General features: G+C 48.0%; 1 protein-coding gene across 3 annotated transcripts in view; it reads right to left on the reverse strand.

Annotated features, from left to right (window-relative positions):
- Positions 1–21,335, reverse strand: part of LOC144179492 (neural cell adhesion molecule 2-like) — a 408,645-nt gene that overhangs the window by 93,121 nt on the left and 294,189 nt on the right. For all 3 annotated transcript variants that reach the window (XM_077707865.1, XM_077707866.1, XM_077707863.1), the window contains 3 exons: positions 20,879–20,989; positions 6,170–6,373; positions 607–897 (listed from right to left, as the gene is read on the reverse strand). In XM_077707865.1, coding sequence (XP_077563991.1) covers positions 607–897; positions 6,170–6,373; positions 20,879–20,989 — 606 coding nt within the window. The remainder of the gene's footprint in view (positions 1–606; positions 898–6,169; positions 6,374–20,878; positions 20,990–21,335) is intronic.

Raw genomic sequence — 21,335 nt, forward strand, 5'->3', positions numbered from 1 at the left:
CCAGGTGGTCAAAATTAATCCGGCGCCCTCCACTACTGCGCGCCTCATCGCCTGCGTTGCGTCGGCGCGTTAAACCCTACAATCAATCAATGATTCTGGGAACCTGTGGAGCCAGTACGTCTGTCAAAGTAGTCCACGCCAGAACATGATGAAACGAAAGTGAAGAACGATACGCAAACGCGAAGTCTGAGGGCAAGTGGTAGGCTCTAGCCGTTGAAGCACAAAAGCAGAACTAAGTGCTCCGAGGTATGGTTGATCCTCTAATCACTTTCGGTCTAACATTTCTGCGACAGAATAGAATGCGAAAGGGGCAAAATCGGGGAAGAGAAATATTGTCATTGGCGACGCATGAACGCAACCCAGGAGTTTTTTTGTTTCAACCCTCTTCGTGGTGACAGCCTCAGCCATCATCTAGGAGCTCGGGTGGTGGTGGGAGACTAGTTACCACTAACACTTGTTCCTACTTGGTCTCATAGTCCTCAGCGACCTCCTGCTTAGTGGTCTCCGCTGATCGTACGCTCTCTTTTTCCGTGAGCCAAGAACGAAAGCGGTGTTTGACCCATGTGTGCCCTGACCAGAGGCAGCCCCATGAGAGGCACTACTCACAGGCGACGGATAGGAAGACGGAGTCCTCGATGCCGCTGCCGGGAAGCTGCGGGTTGTCCGCCTTGCAGGTGAGCAGGCGCTCGTGGTCCTCGGCGGCCGGCACGAAGACGAGCGTGCTCGAGGTCACGTTGCCGTCCACCTTCTCCACCGTGCGCGTCAGCTTCTCTCCGCCCTTCCACCACGAGATGCGCGCCGCCGGCTGGGCGCCCCACGACTGGCAGCGCAGCTCCGCGCGGTGCCCGGCCACCAGGGTGTCCCGAGCACTCGTCACCTTCACGTCCAGCGGCCGCACTGCCCGCCACAAGCGTCAGTCAGCACTGGCCGCCATGGTTGGGCACCACAGCGAAGACCTCGACCTGTTCCCGCCGAAGCTTTCTGAACAGCTGTTGAGTGACTTGAGTCAATTTAGGTTGCTATTGTTATGATATTGTTAGTAGGTGGATACTGTTAGGGCGCCACCAGTTATGTGGTGACCGCGCCCTGCTTCTGGTCCCCAGTTACATCACCAGTTATCGCTCCGGCACATCTGCAAAAAAGCCACCTTACCCCCTGCAGAACTGCCGATATTAGCTTCTGGCTGCACTCGGCAGGCAAAATACCGAGAGCACAAAATTGCATATTAATATTTTCAGTGCCTCGGACGCAAAAGTCCACTTCACTATACGCAAAATATTGCAAGCTAAAACAATTTGAATCGACCCATTCACTGCGCCATTTGAGCTTTTGAGGTTTCCAGACGACATGGTCTTCCTAATTGAGTCTGCAGAACACCTGAAAATAATGCTTGAGGAACTACAATGAAAACATGACCGTGGAGCTAAAAATTAATATGAATAAATTTAAAGTAATGATAAATTACTGTGCCGAAAGCGCCCTCTCCAGCGTATCCAAGGAAACGCTAGAACAGGTACAAGAATATAACTACCGCGGGGACAGGGTGGCAGGGCTGACCCCACCCACGAGAGAGAAATCCGGTGAAGAGTAGGTACGTGCTGGGGAGCACTCGGTAAACACTCGCAAATAATGAAAATTATAGGCTACCCCTACCACTCAAAAGAAGGATATACAACCAATGCATCCTGCCGTTAATAACATATGGAGCGAAAACTTGGCGCCTTACTAAACAAATAGAAAGCAAACTTATGCCTGCTCAACGGGCCATAGAATGAATGTTAGGAATAAGTCGGATTTCTGGGCAAGTTGGTATTCCATTGCAAGACCGTTCAAAGCGCTAAACGTAAAACGAGAGACGACGAGAGGCACAGGCACACGCGCTACTTCCAACTAAGATTTACTAGGAAAAGAAGGCAAAAGATATACACAGAAATCGTGCGCACACCGGTACATTCTTGAAGTCACGCCACGCACACCCAAGACACGCATGATAAAATCGGAATACGGTAAAACAACGATAAAACAAAATAACGAAAACCGAAAAACGATAAAAATATTTGTTCGACAGCAGCTTGTGCGAGGAACATGGCAAAAAACTGTTGCCGTATTCCTGCAACAGGAACTTGGCCGGTTAGATATTAAAGATCCATTTTTAATAACGAGCTCTCAGGAGGTGATTGACTATCTGAAATAACAGAGTGGATGCTCTGTAAGCGGCCTCAGCATTGATGCCAAGGATTTATATTACCCTCTCCCCCATGACGAACTCTTGAAATGCGTTGAAGACAGTATTGACACCTTCGGGGCAGTGGCGTTTCAAAACAATGGAGGTGTGACCGTAGAAGGTTTCTTGGAGCTGCTTTCGTTTTACCTTAAGTCGACCTATGCAGAATGGGACAGTAACATCTTCCTTCAAAAGCAAGGTGTATGCATTGGGTCATGCATCGCCCCCATTATCAGCGACCTATATTTGGCAGCGAAGAACCGAACTGTCGCCTCGCTGCTACAAGGATCAAAGGTCACTCGCGTCTTTCGTTACGTGGACGACTTTCTTGTTTTCATTGACGCGAACGGCGATCTTGACACAGCAGTGTCAACAACGCTACAAGTGTTCACGGATTCCTTAAAGCCGCTTATAATCACCCACGAGATTCCTGAACGTGAGAGTATTAGGTTTTTGGATCTCCGGCTTCGGTTTTATTACAAACATGTGTGCGGGGAATACGAGCCACGATCAATGAAGCCGCTGCTTCCCCACTCTTCGGGCCACTCAAAACTCGTTAAACGCGGCATCGCCAACCTTTGCCTGAAAAACGCGCTTAACAAATCTTGCTTTCATAAGGGCGAGCACAGTCTGTTGGCGCAAGTGAGTCGTCTAGGCAAGGCGGGATACCCACTGGCGCTTGTTACCTCTGTGGAAAATAAGCTCCTGGGAGACGTCAAACTGTTCCCTCAGAAACGAACCGCCCAAAGCTGACGTGAGGGACCAGGCCAAGGGGAAAACCGCAGTTGTCCCGTACGTACACCACCTTTCCCATAGGCTCAAGCAGATCGGTGCCCGCAGCAATGTGAAGGTAGTTTTTTCCGCTGCTGAAAAGCTTTCAAAGCTTTGTAAAGAAACTTCCCCAGGACAGAAGCAGAAAAGGACCTGCAAGGTCAAACACAAGAACAAGTTCGTTGCGTGTACCAAAAATGGGGTATAGGTAATTCCCCGCTCCTGTGGTCGCAAATACGTGGGCCAGACATCCCGGTGTTTAAATGATCGACTGCGAGAGCACAAATGGAATGTAGAGTGTGGAAACACGGGGCACCTTAGTGCGCACTGCCGAGATTGTATAAAATTTAAAGAAAGTAAACCTGACTTCAATCAGACTGTAACAATAGCAAGACATCACAACCAGTTAACAAGGGAACTTATCGAAGCTTCTGAAATGGCCCGCCTCGGAGGGGATGCATGCGTGAGCAAGCCATCCGTAATTCTATCAGAAAAGGAACTTTCGTATCTGAACATACGAATCTGAACGCACGTGTCGCACAAGCTGCTGTCGAACAAATATTTTTATCCTTTTTCGGTTTTCGTGATTTTGTTTTATCGTTGTTTTACCGTATTCCGATTTTATCATGCGTGTCTTGGGTGTGCGTGGCGTGACCTCAAGAATGTACCGGTGTGCGCACGATTTCTGTGTATATATTTTGCCTTCTTTTCCTAATAAATCTTAGTTGGAAGTAGCGCGTGTCCCTGTGCCTCTCGTCGTCCCTCGTTTTACGTTTTGCGCTTTGAACGGTCTTGTTAGGAATAAGACTTAGGGACAAGACACGAGCGACCTGGATCATGGAACAAACTCGATTTGATGATATTATAGTTCAACCATAGAAAAAGAAAAGGACTCGAGCTGCCTCTGTAGTAAGACAAAAAAATTACGCCCACCTCCCCTAGCGGGAACCCTGGTGTGATGCGACGCTGAGGGGGGGTTCAAGCGCAAGCGGAGAGCAACCGTCGACCGAAAGGCCGCCGGAGAGCGGCACACCGGTTATATGCGAGCGCGCCTGAAGGAGAGGAGACCGCGGAAGAGAGAGTACTGCACATGCGCCGGCGCCAGTGTGTCTGCCGCGGCTATGACGCAACACAATCCAACACAATCCACATTAATCCAAATCCAATTCAATCCAAGCCAAGCCAAGTCAATCCATTCGAATCCAATCCAATGCCCTTCGCGACAGAAGGGCATCGGAGAGGAAGGGGGTGAGCGGGGGTGAGCGGCGGAGAGCGCAGCTCGCGCGGCTAGGAGAATGGGGGAGGGGCGGACGACAACAACACCGACGACGCTGCATGGACAAGGCGAGTGAATGAGATGCAGTCGCATCTAAAATGATAACCGGTGGACCACCATAGCAAAGGAGTGCATACTAAGAGGCGGGTCTAGGAGTAGGTAAAGGTTAATAGCTCGATGGACAAGACGAAATTAGAAAATTCGGGAACGGAGAATGGACTCGAACTTGCTTAGGACAGGAGTGGTTGGATGTCAGTGGGAGAGGCCTTTGTGCTGCAGCGGACCTAAGCAGGCTGCTGATGATGATTATGATGCTGCTGATGAAATATTTTCAGTTTCTAGTGTAGTTCAAATCACAGACCTGAGGCACACATTCACTGTTGGGAAAAGTTTGAGACAAATGTTTTGGTCCATACACTGCGTCCTGCCAACAAACGAACAAAACTTGCAAAGCCTTTTCGATAATAGCGCTCTTCCGCTGCCTAACTTCTTCACATCCTTTTCTTTATGTCTGCCTTCGAAGTGTGGCCTGGCGATCTAAATGTTTCTGATTAAACCAGTTTGTAATATACATTTTATTTATTGCTTTTATGACAAATGTTACCCTAGAGAAAAGAGAGCCGCGTTCAACATCATTGCTCTCAGCCAAAAAATCTGACGCGCTGTTGTAGTCAATAATTAGGGTTCTAGAAGTCTCCCAGGATGTAACACTGCAAGATTAGGCGCACCACGCGTGAATATGCGTGCGCACTCGCAGGCGTTTCTGTGTTTAAAACGTTCGAGTAAAAGCTTTCCCATCCGTTTATCTTTAGTAAGACTACAACATGTTCTGGGCTGTGTTCCGCATGGGCAGTTACATCTCTCTGTTGACTGCACCAATTACAGGGCTGCTAGCACAGTCTACTGATAAAATGGCAGCTCCCAGGACAAAGCAATTAAAAAGGTCTATACCGCGGGACAGTCTTCAATTATCCATGAGACGGCACTCTGTAGGCAGCAGTGTTGTGTTTGGTGGCAAGGGCAGCATCGCAGGACACAGAAAACAGCTTTTTTTAGATGCTGGCAAACCCAATCATTGGACAAGGGGAAATCGTTAATCATGACCGCGAATACCAGCACGGCAGTGGCAAAGGCCATATTAAGCACAGGCTTTGATTACGTACAGCCAGTTTTGGCTTCCCAATGCCCACTTGTCAGACGTCGATCTTTATATATGCGCGATGGCTGACTGAAGCCGGACGCCTTGTTACTTTGTAAATAGGTGATTTCGTTCCAGTTTATTTAATTTCGAACATGTAAAACGACACCGGCCAATAAATCGACTTGAAAGTTTATGCTTTTCGGCACTATAAAAAACTGCCGATGAGAGTGGACGAGTGAGCAAGCGTTGGCAGTCGCTTTAAATGAGGCGTGATTTCGTAGTGATGGTAATAGAACTTGTCGCCCTACCTTGGTTCAGTTTTTTTTCGTGCTGTGTCGTTCAACCTGATTAAGAAAGATGGTTTAGTGATAAGCGCCGCCATTTCGTTCTGTTCAAGCGCGTTGGTCTGATCTATTAGGAAGGAGCATTTACACAAATAAACAACCACCTGCCGCCCATCAGTGCACCTTTTCGCACTACGTCTTTTTAAGAATATTGTTTTTACTATTTTTATCCACGATGTACTATATCAGCTAACACGACCTAACATAACACAAGGAAACACTCTATTCGGCAACTGAGTTTGGCGACGCAGCGCCCAGTGCACGTATTGTTGCCGTGCACTCGGCTGCGTCCGCACTTAGCGTTGATAAAGGTTGTCACATCTTTACACTGGTTTGTCCCATTTCGTTTGTCCTAATATAGGCGAGCTACACTTGCGACAGCACGGTCTGAGTATTACGAAGAGGCCACTTACAATTCATGTCGATGGTGACCGAGCTGTACACAGGCAGCGTGAGGTTGGTGTTCGATGCTTGGCACGTGAACACACCGCGGGCGTCTGAGCGGTCCAGCCTGGGAATCACGAGTTCGTTGCGGGACGTTCCGTCACTCTTGTTGTAGTAGTCATCGTCCAGTAGGCTCATGTCTCGCCACCAGGTGACGGCGGGCAGGGGCGACCCTGAAATGCAGCACATCACTTGGCTTCAGCTGCCGAGTAGGGGCGAAGTACAGGCTTGTGTCGAATGCGATCTATTGAGCCCTGCACGTTGCCAGATGCAACAGATATACAACAGAGCCAACCGTGTTCTTAAAATAGATTCCTTTCAGTATAACAGTGCTAATATATTAGGTAGCCCGAGCACACCTGCACCCCTGAACACAATTTAGGCTTGTTCAACACTTCTCTCGGGAATCTCGGCGGTTTTCGACTTTTATCAAGACCCCGTTATGAAATATTGAAAAGTTATTTGAAAGAAAGAACATTTCTGCTTTCTGAATAAGTCATTTCTGCCGCAATATATTTCAAAAAATCTCTATATCTACAGGTTTTCCCGCTCATTTTAATCCATTCGCCACACAATTTAATCCAAGCGCCAGCCAATTTAATCCAAGTGCCATCTAATTTAATCCAAACGCCATCGAATATAATTCAAGTGCCAGAGAATTTAATCCGGGTGCCAACCAATTTAATCCAAGTGCCAACCAATTTAATCCAGCTGTTGGGTGTTTTGTGCGGCATTAGGCGAGCTGTATGCGCATGGTGGGATGAAAACATGGTGTTCCTTGATGCGTTACGTGTGAAATATCGTATGCGCGTAGCTTAATGGACATTTACTAACATCCGCAGATCAGGAGAGCGGTCTGGTTTGATCCGTAGGTGGCGTAGGGTGATCGTCTGCGAGATCGTCAGAAGTGTCGTCTGCTCGCGTATTGTTACCCCAGCAGATTTTCCTGCGTATTTTTACGCGAGCAGACGACACTTCTGTCGCCAGCAGGCGATATTTCTGACTCTCGCAGACGATATTATAATTCGGAAATATTGCTTAACACTGCATAAAAGCATTGAATGATTGAAAATCAAAATGCAAAGGGCATTTATGTAATGTGTCTTTGTCAAAGGAAGTTGTGAAGGCATTGTTACGCGAATATGAGACAGTTCTTCTGACGTGTGTTATCGACGGTACTGTTGCAGACGATCAGCTCACAGCAGTGGTCTGCACGTGTTGGTAAATGTATATTGAGCTGTTCGCATAAGACATTTTGCCCATAATGGATCAAGAAACACCACGTTTTCACGACACCGCTCGCAACAAAGTCCGGAAAGCTGTGCCCAATTTCGCCCAAAGCTCTCCTGAGCATATTTGTGGTACCTGGATAAATTTTTTTGGCGAAGGAATTAAAGTGGTTGGCGCTTGGATTAAATATGCTATGGACATTTGAATTAACCTGAGCCGGAAAACCTGTAGTTGGAGTCAGGCTTGAGAGTGGTAAATAATCACTTAGACATCTCATCACTTTTACCCCCCCCCCCCCGATTCTGCCGCTACCCGGTTATGGCCGAACGAATATGAAATAAGCCCCTTTGATTTACTCGTTTTTATGACACACGACCCGCACGTCTTATAAAATTGAATGCGGTCATAACGGTTATATGACTCGACCATGTGAAATTCTTTATTTAGTGGCCCTTTCACATTACAGCACACGAGTAACAAGTGAACAGTTTTGCGACACCTCGCGATATCTCGAGGTGTAATATGTAGCGATCGTACTGAATGTGGTTACATATTCTCCATGTTAATGGCAGCACGAACTAACGAAAAGTTGTGTCTGTCATACGCTGCACATTAAACGCGACTGATGTTCTCAATGGCCGTCTTGACGTTTATGCCAAGCGTCTCAGCGAGAAGCTTTAAGTCACCACCACGCCGATAAACCTCAACTATCCGGGCTCTGTCGACATTTGAAACGGAGTTGTATTTCTTCTTGCCTTCACCCAGCGCTTTCTTCGGTCTTCCTCGGGACATTTTCTAACACCCGCAGGCCAGGACAGCGGTCTTTTTACTCCGTCGGTGCCGTGTGGTGCGATCGCCTGCGATCGTCTGCGAGTTTCTTAGACGTATCGTCTGTCTCGGTATTGTTACGCCACCTGGCTTGCCAGCGTAGTGTCACTCGCGTCAGAATTATCGTCTGCTCCTCGCGTAACAATGCCTTAAGACATTTATTTGGTAAAAACTCATTATTGATTTTCTGCAGTGTTAAGCAATATTTCCGAATTATAATATCGTCTGCGAGATCGTCAGAAATATCAACTGCTGGCGACAGAAGTGTCGTCTGCTCGCGTAAGAATACGCTGGCAAATCTGCTGGGGTGACAATACGCGAGCAGACGACACTTCTGACGATCTCGCAGACGATCACCCCACGCCACCTACAGATCAAACGAGACCGCTCTCCTGATCTGCGGATGTTAGTAAATTTCCACTAAGCTACGCGCATATGATATTTCGCACGTAAGACAACAAGGAACACCACGTTTTCATCACACCACGTGCATCAAAGCCCGCAAAGCTCACCTAATGACGCACAAAACACCCCTGAACAACCTTCCAACAGCTGGATTAAATTGGTTGGCACTTGGATTAAATTGGTTGGCATTTGGATTTAATTCGATGGCGTTTGGATTAAATGTGATGGCGTTTGGATTAAAGTAGATGGCACTTGGATTAAATTGGCTGGAGCTTGGATTAAATTGAGCAGGAAAACCTGTAGTCCTTCAACCGTTAAGGGCAGACTAATGTACCTGCATTTGAACCTACGACGCCGTTGAGCCAGGCGTGCACACTACAGCGAGAAAAAAGAGCGATCTGCTAATCAGGCGTGATTTCGAAGCTTTATGCAAGCATTTGTGCGCGTAGTGAATGAATGAATAAATAAATTTATCATAAAAAGGATGGCACTCTGGCCTGTTGGGGAAAATAGGGGCAGGGGTTCAGGGTAGATAAAGTTCAAGTTCTATTCACGAGGTAAGCCTCCTTCACAAAGGCCCAAAGTCCAAGCGTTTGCGTTATTCTTTCGGTACAGCCAGTCGATTGGTCTTCGACGGCGTGCTCTGTCTGCGTCGTCCGAAACGCCCCCACATTCAATCCCCGTGACTGCCGTTGTCCGCGATTCGCTCGACGCGAATTTGTTGCGCCATGTGGTTTAACTTCTCGTAGACAAACATCGCAAGTGCGGCAGAAATCATGCTTCGCTGAAGAGATTGCATGAGAATAGATTGGGTGACTATTATAACAACGAGGCCAAGGCATATGGGGTATAGGAGTAAGCGTCACAGCAAGCGTTCAAGTGATGCTTGCTCGCGGCACTTAGAACGTTCGTTCCAGCATGATAGATATAGTTCAACCGATGGGGGTACCGCGCCCATGCTGGTGCAGCTGGGGAAGGCGGTCTGAGATAATGATGAGTCATCTGGAAATCACAAAGGGCGCGATGCACGAAGAGTGCTTCGGGGGAACGTAGTTAGGACCATTGCATTTTTTTGCATCAAGATTCGTCATAAGGTTCGAGATTCCGCATGCAGCAATTGTAATTAGAGAAACACTTTGAGCAAGGAAGGAATACGTTTTTCTGCTATTATAGTTGGAATTAAAACAGTATTACGGGGATTTGAGATGTCATCTGCGTCAAATAAGTGGTAAAAGAAAACTGTAATTGGATTTAGGGCAGAACAGAACGCCAATTCTCGGGGCTTTACTTTCAAGTCAGCTTTCAAGCTGAACTGGAAAATAAACCCATTTAACTGAATTTGTTTTCTGTTGAAGCTCCTCCTTAGCGCTATTAAATTGCATAAGGGTATCGAAATTATTATAACATGTCGATCGCCTCAACCGACCCACTTGGCACGAAAGTGCAGGATGTGGCGATTTGCCCAAGTATTACTGAGAAATTTGTTTTTATTGGAATGAAGCACAGTGTGCACGAGGTCACAAGCCGTTAGAAGAATTCAACAACAGCGTTGACCTCACAAGTGTGACTCAGCTAATTGAACGCCTCGAGAATGTCTGAAATTGCAGCGATAACAGAATTATCATCGGCCTGATTGAAGTCAGGGAAAGTTGGAATAACTGATCTCGGTTTAGGCGGTGAAAACTAACATTATAGCATCAACAGATATTCCCTCACCTATCTCATAAATCAATTCCGCGTGACAGTTGCACTGAAACCAAATCCCATAAGGTGTTCGAACGTGTGTTACAATTTACAATCTGGCTAATCCCAGCGGAGAGTGAGCAGTTTAAAAGCGCTTTGTTAATTTCGGTATCACTACCAGTGCAGGTCATTGAATACGAGTTAACCCCAGCTGCATTGAAATCACCCGTGCATGCAAAATGTGCAGCAGAACGTAGTGGCCGCAAATGCGTCATATGACCGAAAGATACGTTGCGAGTCGCCCGCAATGTCAGAGGTACGATGAACTAGGTCCGGCGCGCCCGGCCTGCTTTAATCTGTAACTCTTCCGCGCTTTTCATTTCAGAAGGCGGCATCGACCTCCTTTGGCCAGTTTCCTCGATCCGGTAATGGTTAACCGATGGATGATTGAGCGCGTGGACTACCTTTCGCGTTACAAGGACACAGCTGCGATTGCATACGCCACTGCAGGTCTGCAACTTTCTACTTATTCTGCTCCGCCATGGTTCGCCTGGGGTCAGCATCAGTGACCGCGGACGCTGATGTTGCCGAGGGGCTCCTTCGCCTTGATGGCTCACAGTTTCGCCATTCCACATCGTACCACCCCCAGACGAATGGTCTGATCGAGCGCACCAATATGATTCTTATCAACATAGTCGCCATGTATGCGGATTCCAAACAAAAAAATCTTGGACGACGTTTTACCTTGCATTACCTACGCATATAACACGCCCGGACACAAGCTCGTTCTCCCTTGTTTGTGCACGTTCGGCGCCAGCTCTCTCGGTAGCATCTTTTATTTCTGTACTCATAACGACCCCAGGATCTCCAAGACATTTTTCATGGCTAAGAAAGCACGCCGACTCGCTTGATTGCGTACACTGGCCACCCAAGCAAGACCTTTCGAGATTACGTTACGACAGCCGTCAAAGGGCGTGGCGTACATGAAACAGGCGAATTGGTGTTGCTTTGGGTCCCTTTGCGTCATTGCGGATGGGGCGAAAAGCTGCTGGCGCACTAAATCTTACCGTTTACAGGGCTGAATCGCGTGAGCGACGTGAACACACATCATCTTGCAGTATCTGACAAACGGCCGAAGCAGTTCAAAGACGCAAGTAGGTCACGTCGCTCGCCGCTAGGCTGTTCACCCTCGCGATGTTACGCTGTCAGCGCACATTGAGCAAAATGAAGTGAACTGGTGAAATGAAGAGGAACGAAGTTGGCTGTGGTGTTTCGACGAAGCAGCTAAGTAGAGTGGAAGAGAACGAGGTGTCTTGGGGGCGGAAGTCTTGAGCGCGCACTTAGCCCTCCTCTACCGCACGTAACAATATCAGCAAACGTACCGGATGGACGATTAAACACGCCGGTTACGCAAGGCTGCTTACAGAGATAAAGGTCGCACCAGACTGATTCAGCACCAACTGGCGTAGGCCACTCTAAAAGCAGTGGAGTTCATTCCGACTGTGCGATAAGCATGGTTTGTGGACAAAAAGAAGTGTATTCTTGAAAATCAAGTTTTGAGAAACACCTTTCTCAAGATAGCAGGTTGTAGGCACTTTAGCGTCCCGCAGGTTGAGACGAATAAGTCAGGGCGGCTATAGCAAGCAGTCAAGCTGTTTCTGCGCGTTCCTACTGATGTGTATGCCTTCTTGGCCGGCGTTGTCAAAAACCTCAGGAATATCGAGGACGACGACGATATATCCGTGAGTACTGATTCAAGCTCTTGGGCCCACTACTCGGCCGAGAAGCCAGATATAGCCATGTGCTTCCATTAAAACCGGCTGAAACCACCCTGTCTGCTTGAGATGGCGCAGAATCCTGTTACTTGTGAGTCACTCCAGTAATTTGCCTAATGACAGGGGTCAATGCAATAGGCCCTACGGTCTTGAGTTTGCGGGAGTCTTTGCCCGGTCTGGCCAGGAATGAATAATTATCGTTTTGAGGCGGCCACAAAGTTTTTTGTGTTCCAGGATCGGTTGAGAAGAGTCAAGAGTGCCTCTTGCCCATGACGTGGTAGGTTACGGATATCTTTCCATTGCATTCCGTCATGGCACAGTACAGATTTGGGCTTTCTTTCACACATAGTGCATGACCAGTCGATGTGTGCAAGGATCTAGTAACATCGAAAACAGTCAGGGCAGGAAGGGCAGTTCTGTCAGCAGTTACACGAGAAGAGGTCGTCAAAAAAATAAACTAAAAAATAAAAAAAAAATAATCGAAAACGTTGGAAGAGCGCGAAGCTTTCCAATATCGGGCCCAACACCAAGCGAACCAACCCAGAAACGAGCGAACCCGATTTACTTATGATGATTGGTGGTAGCAGGATTCGTACCTTATGTGTAGAGGTGTGATGGGGGTCCACCGGGGTGAGAAATCGGATAGACGTCGGTCGTGACGCGAACGACTCGAATTCGATTCCGACCACGGAAAGCGTTTTAATATTTCTTCACTCCACCCCTGGTCGTCATCATCGTCAGAAAAAACGGCTTTCCGGCTGTCTGTGTTGGGTGAGCGGCTGAAAGCTTCGCTTTAAAGCATTTCAACTCCAGGGTTGTCAGATCATGAGCATATCTTCTCTACTTTGGGCACTTTTGCCTTGAACTTCGAAAAAGGCTTCACAAGCATGACATAGCAGACCTGTCCAAGGCGTTGATATGGCCAACGTTCGACCAAGGAATTTTCTGTTATTCACTTGTCTCTCGGCAGTGACGTTTATATCTCCTGAAATAATGGTGGCGTTTCCCATAATACCTTTTTGTGAGGCGCTCAGCAGTACGCGGGAGCTTCTGTATGCGCACGTGTAGTATATCGACTTCAACGCTACTACTCACTGATCGGTCGCGGAATAAATGGTCCCGGAAGAAATGGTCTCGGAACTAATGGTCCCAACTTCAAACTAGGAAGAAATGGTCCCACCACTACTGCTCCCATGCATGAGCGCCTGTATGAGGGAAGGAAGGGGGTCAATGTATTTATGTTTATATGTTTGTATCTGTGCACAATGTATTTTGCATCTGTTGATATGTAATATATTTGCTAAGGCTGAATTTACTTGAGTGAAATGCGGTACACAAATATTTGTCGCACATGTACGTCCTCGCTTGCTTCCTTTGCTCGTCTTTTTTGTTATTCCGAATAGGCTCCGTGGGCTGGTGTTTCGAGCGCGACCGCAGCGCCGCCGAACAGCGGCGCCGTCAAAAATCGGATGTTGGTCAGCCCGAAGGAGCGGCTATACCGGCGGAGATTCCGCAGTCATGAAAAAGTCGAGCTGGTAGTGCGTATATCTGTATGTATTCTTGGGTCTACGGCTCCCGTAACATTTAAAAAAAATCGCGAGGAGGCTGACGGAAAAAAAATTCCCCCGCATTTCCCCGAGGGGGAGAATGTGAAAGTGCGAATGCACGGTTGTCGGCCCGCTTGCGGCGCTTGCGCTCGGCCCCCGCAGCCCACCCCCTCGCCGCCTTCTCTTCCATCTCTTCCATCGGGTTTGTAGTATCACGTGTACACCACGCAGTTATCAAGCCGCTATAACGCCGCTGAGTCGCCAACGCACGCCGCTGACGACGTAGTTTGAATGCGTTAAAGATATAAGGCGCGTCTAACACTGATATCACCGTCGCGTCTGTGGCTTGGTCGGTAGCGCGTCGCGCTGCGGCCCGCAAAGTCCTCGGATCGAAACCTGGCGCCGGATGCTGTTTTTTTCTTTAAACAGCACTGCGGACGCCAACGCCGCCGACGCCGCCGGCGGTGGATGGTTTGGGGTCGCTTATAAAGAGCATTCGCTCTTAAAAGTTTATCTCGGTTCCCTTGAAATGAAGCGGAAAGGTGACAGCGATGAACCCGCGCAGTGCGACGGGCAACTGTCTAGCTTCTCCTCGTCTATATGTAGTGACGTAATATTTATATTGTGTTGGACCGCAAGCTTGTTATAGAGGGCGTAGTCAATGTCTGTTTTTCGGGTATTTCTTAACTACGTGTACGTTCCTTGGCTCGCTTCATCCAAATTGGCAATACGTAGGTTGCAGTGTTCAATTAATTTACGAAAGCCTGAGGCATTCTTGTCTTTACCTTCTAGTTCTGTTTTATGGCAGTTAAAGTCTCCGAGCAGGAGCACAGGCTGGCCCTGGCGCTCATCTTCGATATCTTTCACGATACAGTCATAGATTTCGTCGTTTCACTGTGGGTCTCCTTGGCTTGTGGCCATGGAAATAACACATACATGTAGGCAGCAATCTGCCAGATATATTTTTACCGATGTGTGTTCCTTACATTTGTTAGGGGTGTGCTCTAGTTGTAGATTTGGGGTACGGCATATAAAGCCGACTCCCCTTCTCTCTTTTCTCCCTTGGTCCTGTTTTGCCCGTGCCATTTGAATTTTTCTGCCAAATTTGGTTCCTCTTGTTCCCTCAGATGAGTTTCTGTCAATGCATATAGATCAATGTGCTGTTTCGTCATTTGGTTTTGGATTTATTCCCATTTTAGCTCATTGTTTCCTTGAATGTTAAGAAGGCGTATAGTTAAGTTTTGTTTACCTTTTCCGTGTTTGTGCCTGGTGTATTGGTGTCTTTTTCTTGTGTTTTTAATAAGTTGGTGTTGATTTGAGGTAGCGTATGTCGGCGTTGTCCTTGACATCAGCAGGTACAAGAGGATGAGGCATGATTGGGCTTACCGCCATTGACTGCTCTACGTCAACTATCCAAACGCAGTCGTCATTACGTGGATGCACTGCTGAATGGCTTCGGGGTGAGGCAGGGGGGTCTTCTTTTGATATCCTTTGTTCTTTTCGGGACGAATGTTTGTACCTAAACAAACGCTACTTTTTGGGCTAGTTGGTGCCCAATGTCGTCTGCCAGGCGATGGTCGTAGTGGATGTCATCCATGTTCCCCTGCGCCGATGACTCCGCAAGTCGGAGGAACTCCACCGCACGACCCAAGGTGTTGAACATGGAAGCTACTTTGGCGTTCCACTCGCAGCACTCCCTCTCGATCTCTGCTCCCCGTGTGTTAATTTCAGGGATAGCACAGACACAGTACGAGTGCTGAGGTGCATTCTCGCTCCATGACGCGAGTTCTTGGCGGAGCAGTTCAGCTAACTTTGTTGTATCCTCCTTTTGAAGGATATCTGTGGTACCCACATGGAGCACTAGCTGCAGTGTTGTGCTGGTCGAGTTGGCACGGGCGATCTCTTCCTCTGCCCGGACCAGCGTTTCTTCGACTTTGGCCCCTGATCTGGTGGTGATGCGCACCCGTCGGTCCTTCACTGACTGGTACGTTGTCCTCTTCAGACGCTGGGCATTTGAGTCACCCAGGATCATACAGAACCGACGCGTGGGCCCTTGGTGCTGCTGCTGCGGCTGGTGCCCATCGCCTGACATGGGTCTGCTGCAGGTCGTGTTGTGAGTACCTTCAGGAGGGGGGTACTCTTCAGCTGAGTCTTTAGCTGTTGTTTTGCGCTGCTTTGTTCCCGCCACATTGGACCACAGAGTTCTGGTGTTAAGTGGCCCTGTTGGTTTCTCCGGCTCTGGCGTTTGGTTATTCGGCTCCGGGGTCTTGGGGCTTTCAGGAGCAGAGTCGAGGCAGTAGGAAGTTGGGGTGGGCGTCTGCGTATTGCGTGGGCGAATTGGGGTTTCTGGCACGTTGTCTGTTGATTTCCCGGTGAGTTTAACTTGGTTTCGGAGTGCCTTCACCTCCGATTTCAGCACCTTGCAATGGTCGCTCTCAGTTCGTAGGCCCTGCGTGAGGTTTTCTACTTCCTCTTGGTTGTGGGCTTCCATTTCTCGCAACTGTGATTTTAGGCTGTCGATTTCCAGTTGGAGATCGCCCCTCAGTTTCTTTTCGTGTAGCGTGATGTTCGCCTGTATGGCGTGCAACGTTGTGCATATTTTGCACTTGAAATCTGCTCCGTCTGCTTCCTCGAGGGTCGGGGATAACGTGTCCGAGGAGTAGACCCAGCTGTCACAGCCGCCGCATTGCACCATGCTACCTCTGGCATCTGCGTTTGCTTTTTTTTGCGGTAGGGCGACGGTTTCTCTTTGGTGGCATCATGATGACGGGCTGGGTGCTATCGCGGGATTGTAATACGGACGTCTCACCTGCAATATGGCCCCCTTGTCGATTTTACGTGGTTGCCGCTGATGGCAGCAGCAGTGAGCGTCGGTCTAGATGTCAAAAAACAGCCGTGAGGCCAGCGTCGACCAGGACGATGACAACGGCCGTCGGCATCCCGGCGCGGAGCTCCCCTGGGCACACAGTCGCCTCCAGTGTGCCGTAGATGGCGCTAGTTGTCTAGGCGCTGGTGTCGCCACCATACCAGCGCACGGAGCCTATACCAGGTAAACTAGTTGCAGACATTTCAATCAAAAGCAACGTGTACTGGGGAGCCCTCGGCCGGTATTTGAAGCGAATACAATAACGGGCTGCCATAATTTTCTTATTTAGTGGCTCTAAGTGCACTCGCTTCGGTAACATATTTCTTTGCTTGAGATGGCCCTCATTGCCCTCTTTAGAAGAAATTGGCCATGGTGCTGACTGTCGCGACAGCCTGACTTGACCAGCGGCTCAGCCGATGCTCGCGATCAGACGTCCGCATGTGTCGAGACTGTGCCTGTCACCAACCTCGCTTACTAGCGGCGTCCCGCGCCAGGTGCGGCTTGCTGGAACACGGCCGGACTCAAACTATCTTGAATAGGAAGGGAGCGTGGGGTCTGGCCGTGCGTGGAAATAGTTGCGGTGACTGAGAAAACTTCCGACGGGAGGGAGGGGCAAGAGAACTCACTACGCACGCACCCGTGAAGTGCTTACTCACAAGAAACTGATGGCGCTTCTGTTTGAGCCATGCCTCTCTACGTATTCTGTAAATCATGGATGGAGCCGCATGTTTCTCGCGTACGTGGCTACTTTTTTCCCTGTGTTTGCAAGGAGCACATTCATCGGTTATATAGTGACAAGGCAGATAATTGAAATAACGACATTTTGATAAACAAAAAGTTGAAAACAGAAAAAATGAAAACATTACAGAAATCCAATAACGGAAGAGAGAGAGAGAGAAGAAATAAATAAAAATATTCGTCTTCAACGTATCAAAAACGCGAAGACAAAAATAAAAAAGGCAGGAGAAAAATTGCGGAAACACCAATAAAAAAAAACCCAAACGGGCCAATCGTGTAATGCCCTGCACTACCTGCACTAGCACAAAAATGCATGGTTGACAGAAATACCGCGTTTAATCGTTATAATAGCTTTAATTGAGATAACCGGTTCAACGGAATCTGAAAAATAAAGAAAAAAAATTAAAAGGAATAAAGAAATTATAAACTACACTCCAGCAAGATGCAACAAATTTGAACAGAAAACCCAGGTGGAGTTTTATAGGATTATTTTGCCCGAAAAGGTGCCTGGGACCATTTGTTCCGGTACCACAAGTTCCGGGACGATTTGTTCCTACTTTCGAGTTGGGACCATTTGTTCCGGGACCATAAATTCCGGGACCATAAGTTCCGGGACCATTTGTTCCGGAACCATTTGTTCCTACACCCACTCACTGATTTACGCTTCTTCACTGGCTTGCTTCATTTAGGGCGACGACTAACTAAACGAGCTGACATTGCTGAGGCGTGTTAAATTGTGATTAAAATACATTTCAGTTGATGGTGGCATAAGCATTACTACGGCAAACTTTTGTACTGTTCAGCTGGATTACAATCAGGAATTCGCACGTACACGTCAGGAGAGTTATCTTTTACGACAACCAGTTTAGCAAGGGTAAGATATTCAGTGGTATCTTGTTGCAAGCTGTGAAGACCGATTCGAGTGTTAGCGAATGGTTAATTTGTAGGGAGCTAAATTCTAGCCTGTAATGATGACAGCTCCGATCAGCCCCGTCGGGAGGATGACCCCCTCCCTTGTCGTGGCCTTGTTGTGTCCCCCTCCTTCGGCGGGAGTGACGGGTGGCCTCCGCAGACGCCAGCGAGTCGCAACCCTTTGTATGGGCCTCGCCGGCGGCTTTTTACGCGGCGTCGGGGAAGGCTTTCCTGTCCTCCTGACCTCCGGGGACGGACAGGGGGGGAACGGAGGTCAAAACCCTAATTGGCAGGTTGGCTGCGGTGGGGAGGCGGCTGCGGTGGGGAGGCGGCTGTTCGGGCATCCTTCAACAAATTTGTAAAGAGCTGCGACTGCGAGCGGTTGCACGAAGACTCGCTCCCGTGGTGGTTTCTGGGCGCCAGAGCCCCACGCACCTTTCCAGCCAACAGTGCGGCGGTTCGGCACCCTTTTGGCCTCCGGGAACCCATCAGGGATTGTGCCGCGATACCCCCCTTGTACGCTGCGGCGCCCTTTTTTTTTGTAATCCAGTTTTAATTGTCCTGTGTTATTTTATGTTCATGCTTCGTCGTCGCCTGTAAATAAGTGTAAATAGACTTTTTTTTCATCATGTACTTGCCTCGTTTCGTCATCGAGTCCTCCACCACCCTCCACGACGACACCACCCACCTCTACAACGAACCAAACTTAACTTAGCCTTTGTTGAAAACGGTAGTACGCTGAAACCACCGGCACGGGTTTTTCACTTTGGCGTGGAGTGTGGTCGAGGACGACGTCTCCGTTTGGATTATTTGCTGCATCCCACTGGGGCTCAACAGACTGACAAGACTTGCACCGACACTCCTGTATGTTCAGGTGTATTCGAAGCCTGCGGTTAACTTCGGGATGGTATAAGTGACGTTACGACCATATAGGCTCCGTACTTGGAATTCCACGCGGGCTTCTGCTCTCCCGCAGAACAAGGTCGAGTGGACAAATAGAAGATAACTGCGACATGACTACTAGACCATTTTCAGTGAAGCTACGACAGTTTCATTGTAGCATCTGATGTCTCGTGGTTTTGCAGTGGGCCAATAAATGAGCCTGTTTTTTCTTTACTTTGGTTCATGAGGACTGAACACTTCAATAACTTGCTGTATTTCCGACATGATAGTCTGTATGTCTTTTTTCAAAGTACTAAGTTGTCCCCGTAGATCTGCTATATTGCAGAGTGCCTTTTGTCATTATTTCCATGCTTTAAACTTGAGTGTCTCCTCTCGCTGCGCCAACACTTGCTCTATAATGGACGGCATGTACCTACACCAGTCGATTGCTAATAAACATCTACAACCACGGCGCATGCAGTGATCCTCATTTGGTTTTACTTTTGCAAGTGGCAGCGCCCCACGGCAACTTTGTCGGTCCCTACACCGCTGAAAGGGGTGTCGTTTTCCCTATCGGCGGAGAATCCAAAGCGGCGGCGCCTTGCGAGACGAACTCAACGGTGTTGAGTTCTGAATGCCTTACCAATTCGGCTATTCGACATTCGACATGTAATCGAAAGGCGTGGGTTCGGTCCCCACTCTGGGCGCGTGTTTTTCTTTCTTTCTTTCTTGTGTATATTTAAAAAAAATGTTTACCTCATTAACCGTAGTTGAAAAGAAAAGAGCCTAACCGCACCCCCATGCCTCCTTTGGCGTTGTAGACTGCTGACCTATCTTTCTGTATTTCCTCAACGAGCCCCACATTTCCTTACTACATTATTCTGCGAAAGCGTAGTGAGGGTCTCGGCTCTGGCAGCCTTGATGCCTAGGTAGCATAAGAGGGTTTCCCGCCAGTTACCCGCTCATGACAGGCTGTAGACCTTCGAGTCACGCCCCGGGGGTGGAAAAGAAGGTCCCCTTCTCCCCGTGTAGTCAGAGTGGCGCTGGCTACCACCCTCAAGCGGCAGATACACTTCTAGTAAATATAAATAGCCCAGAAAGTGAAGGAGAACACAGTCGCCCAGATAGCCGAATTGGGAAGGCATTCGACATGTAATCGAAAGGCGTGGGTTCGGTCCCCACTCTGGGCGCGTGTTTTTCTTTCTTTCTTTCTTCTGTATATTTAAAAAAAATGTTTACCTCATTAACCGTAGTTGAAAAGAAAAGAGCCTAACCGCACCCCCATGCCTCCTTTGGCGTTGTAGACTGCTGACCTATCTTTCTGTATTTCCTCAACGAGCCCCTCATTTCCTTACTATACATATATACATATATACATATATATATATATATATATATATATATATATATATATATATATATATATATATATATATATATATATATATATATATATATATATATATATATATATATATATATATATATATATATATATATATATATATATATATATATATATATATATATATATATATATATATAAACACCGATTAAAAAAAAGGTTTAAAGGTTTAGCGCGCCTTGACATCACTGCGACGAGCCCGCTGTGACGACCCTCGTGGAGAAGCCACGGTGGCATCACTGGACTTTACCTTCTCACCCTTCTAAACAGTCGCCCCGCTCAACCCACACCTGCTGCTTTCACATAACTGCCGTACAGCTGCAGCTACTCGTGCAGTTTATTCAGGTGCCACCCGTGTGGCACGCAAAGCTTTCAGCGCCACGCGTACACAGGGTCAAAATTCTTACCTCCTCTTGTTTCGCAGGCCAGGGTGAGTGGAGCTCCTTCGTCGTATGGCCCGATGACATCTTGCAACACTTTTCCCGAGGCATCCATGATGATAGCCTTCTTCGGTGGAACTGATTAGGGAAGGGTAAAAAAGGATGCTGTGTCGATCTCTGTGCCTTATATACACACAAAAAAACCCCTCACTATTCAATCGCAAACAATGATAAAAATAACTTAATTTTGGCCCAGCAATTGCTTTAGTACACCTCCTTAACTTGTTTCAATAGATGGACATTTTTGTTCACTGCAGCCCACAAAACCTGGTTCCTGGCAGAGCCTGCAGAAAAAAAGTTTCAAAGATGGCATAACTAAAATTCTGGCATGAGGCACCGAATACCTTTTATTAAAAGGGAAGCATTATCTGCCCGTTCTCTCGGAAAATACGGCGCTACGGGTTGCGGATTCCCCAAAATCTCC

The sequence above is a fragment of the Haemaphysalis longicornis genome, unplaced genomic scaffold (genome assembly GCF_048455015.1).
Source record: "Haemaphysalis longicornis isolate Haplotype H1 unplaced genomic scaffold, Haemaphysalis longicornis Haplotype H1 scaffold_4, whole genome shotgun sequence".
In the NCBI taxonomy this organism is placed as follows: domain Eukaryota; kingdom Metazoa; phylum Arthropoda; class Arachnida; order Ixodida; family Ixodidae; genus Haemaphysalis; species Haemaphysalis longicornis.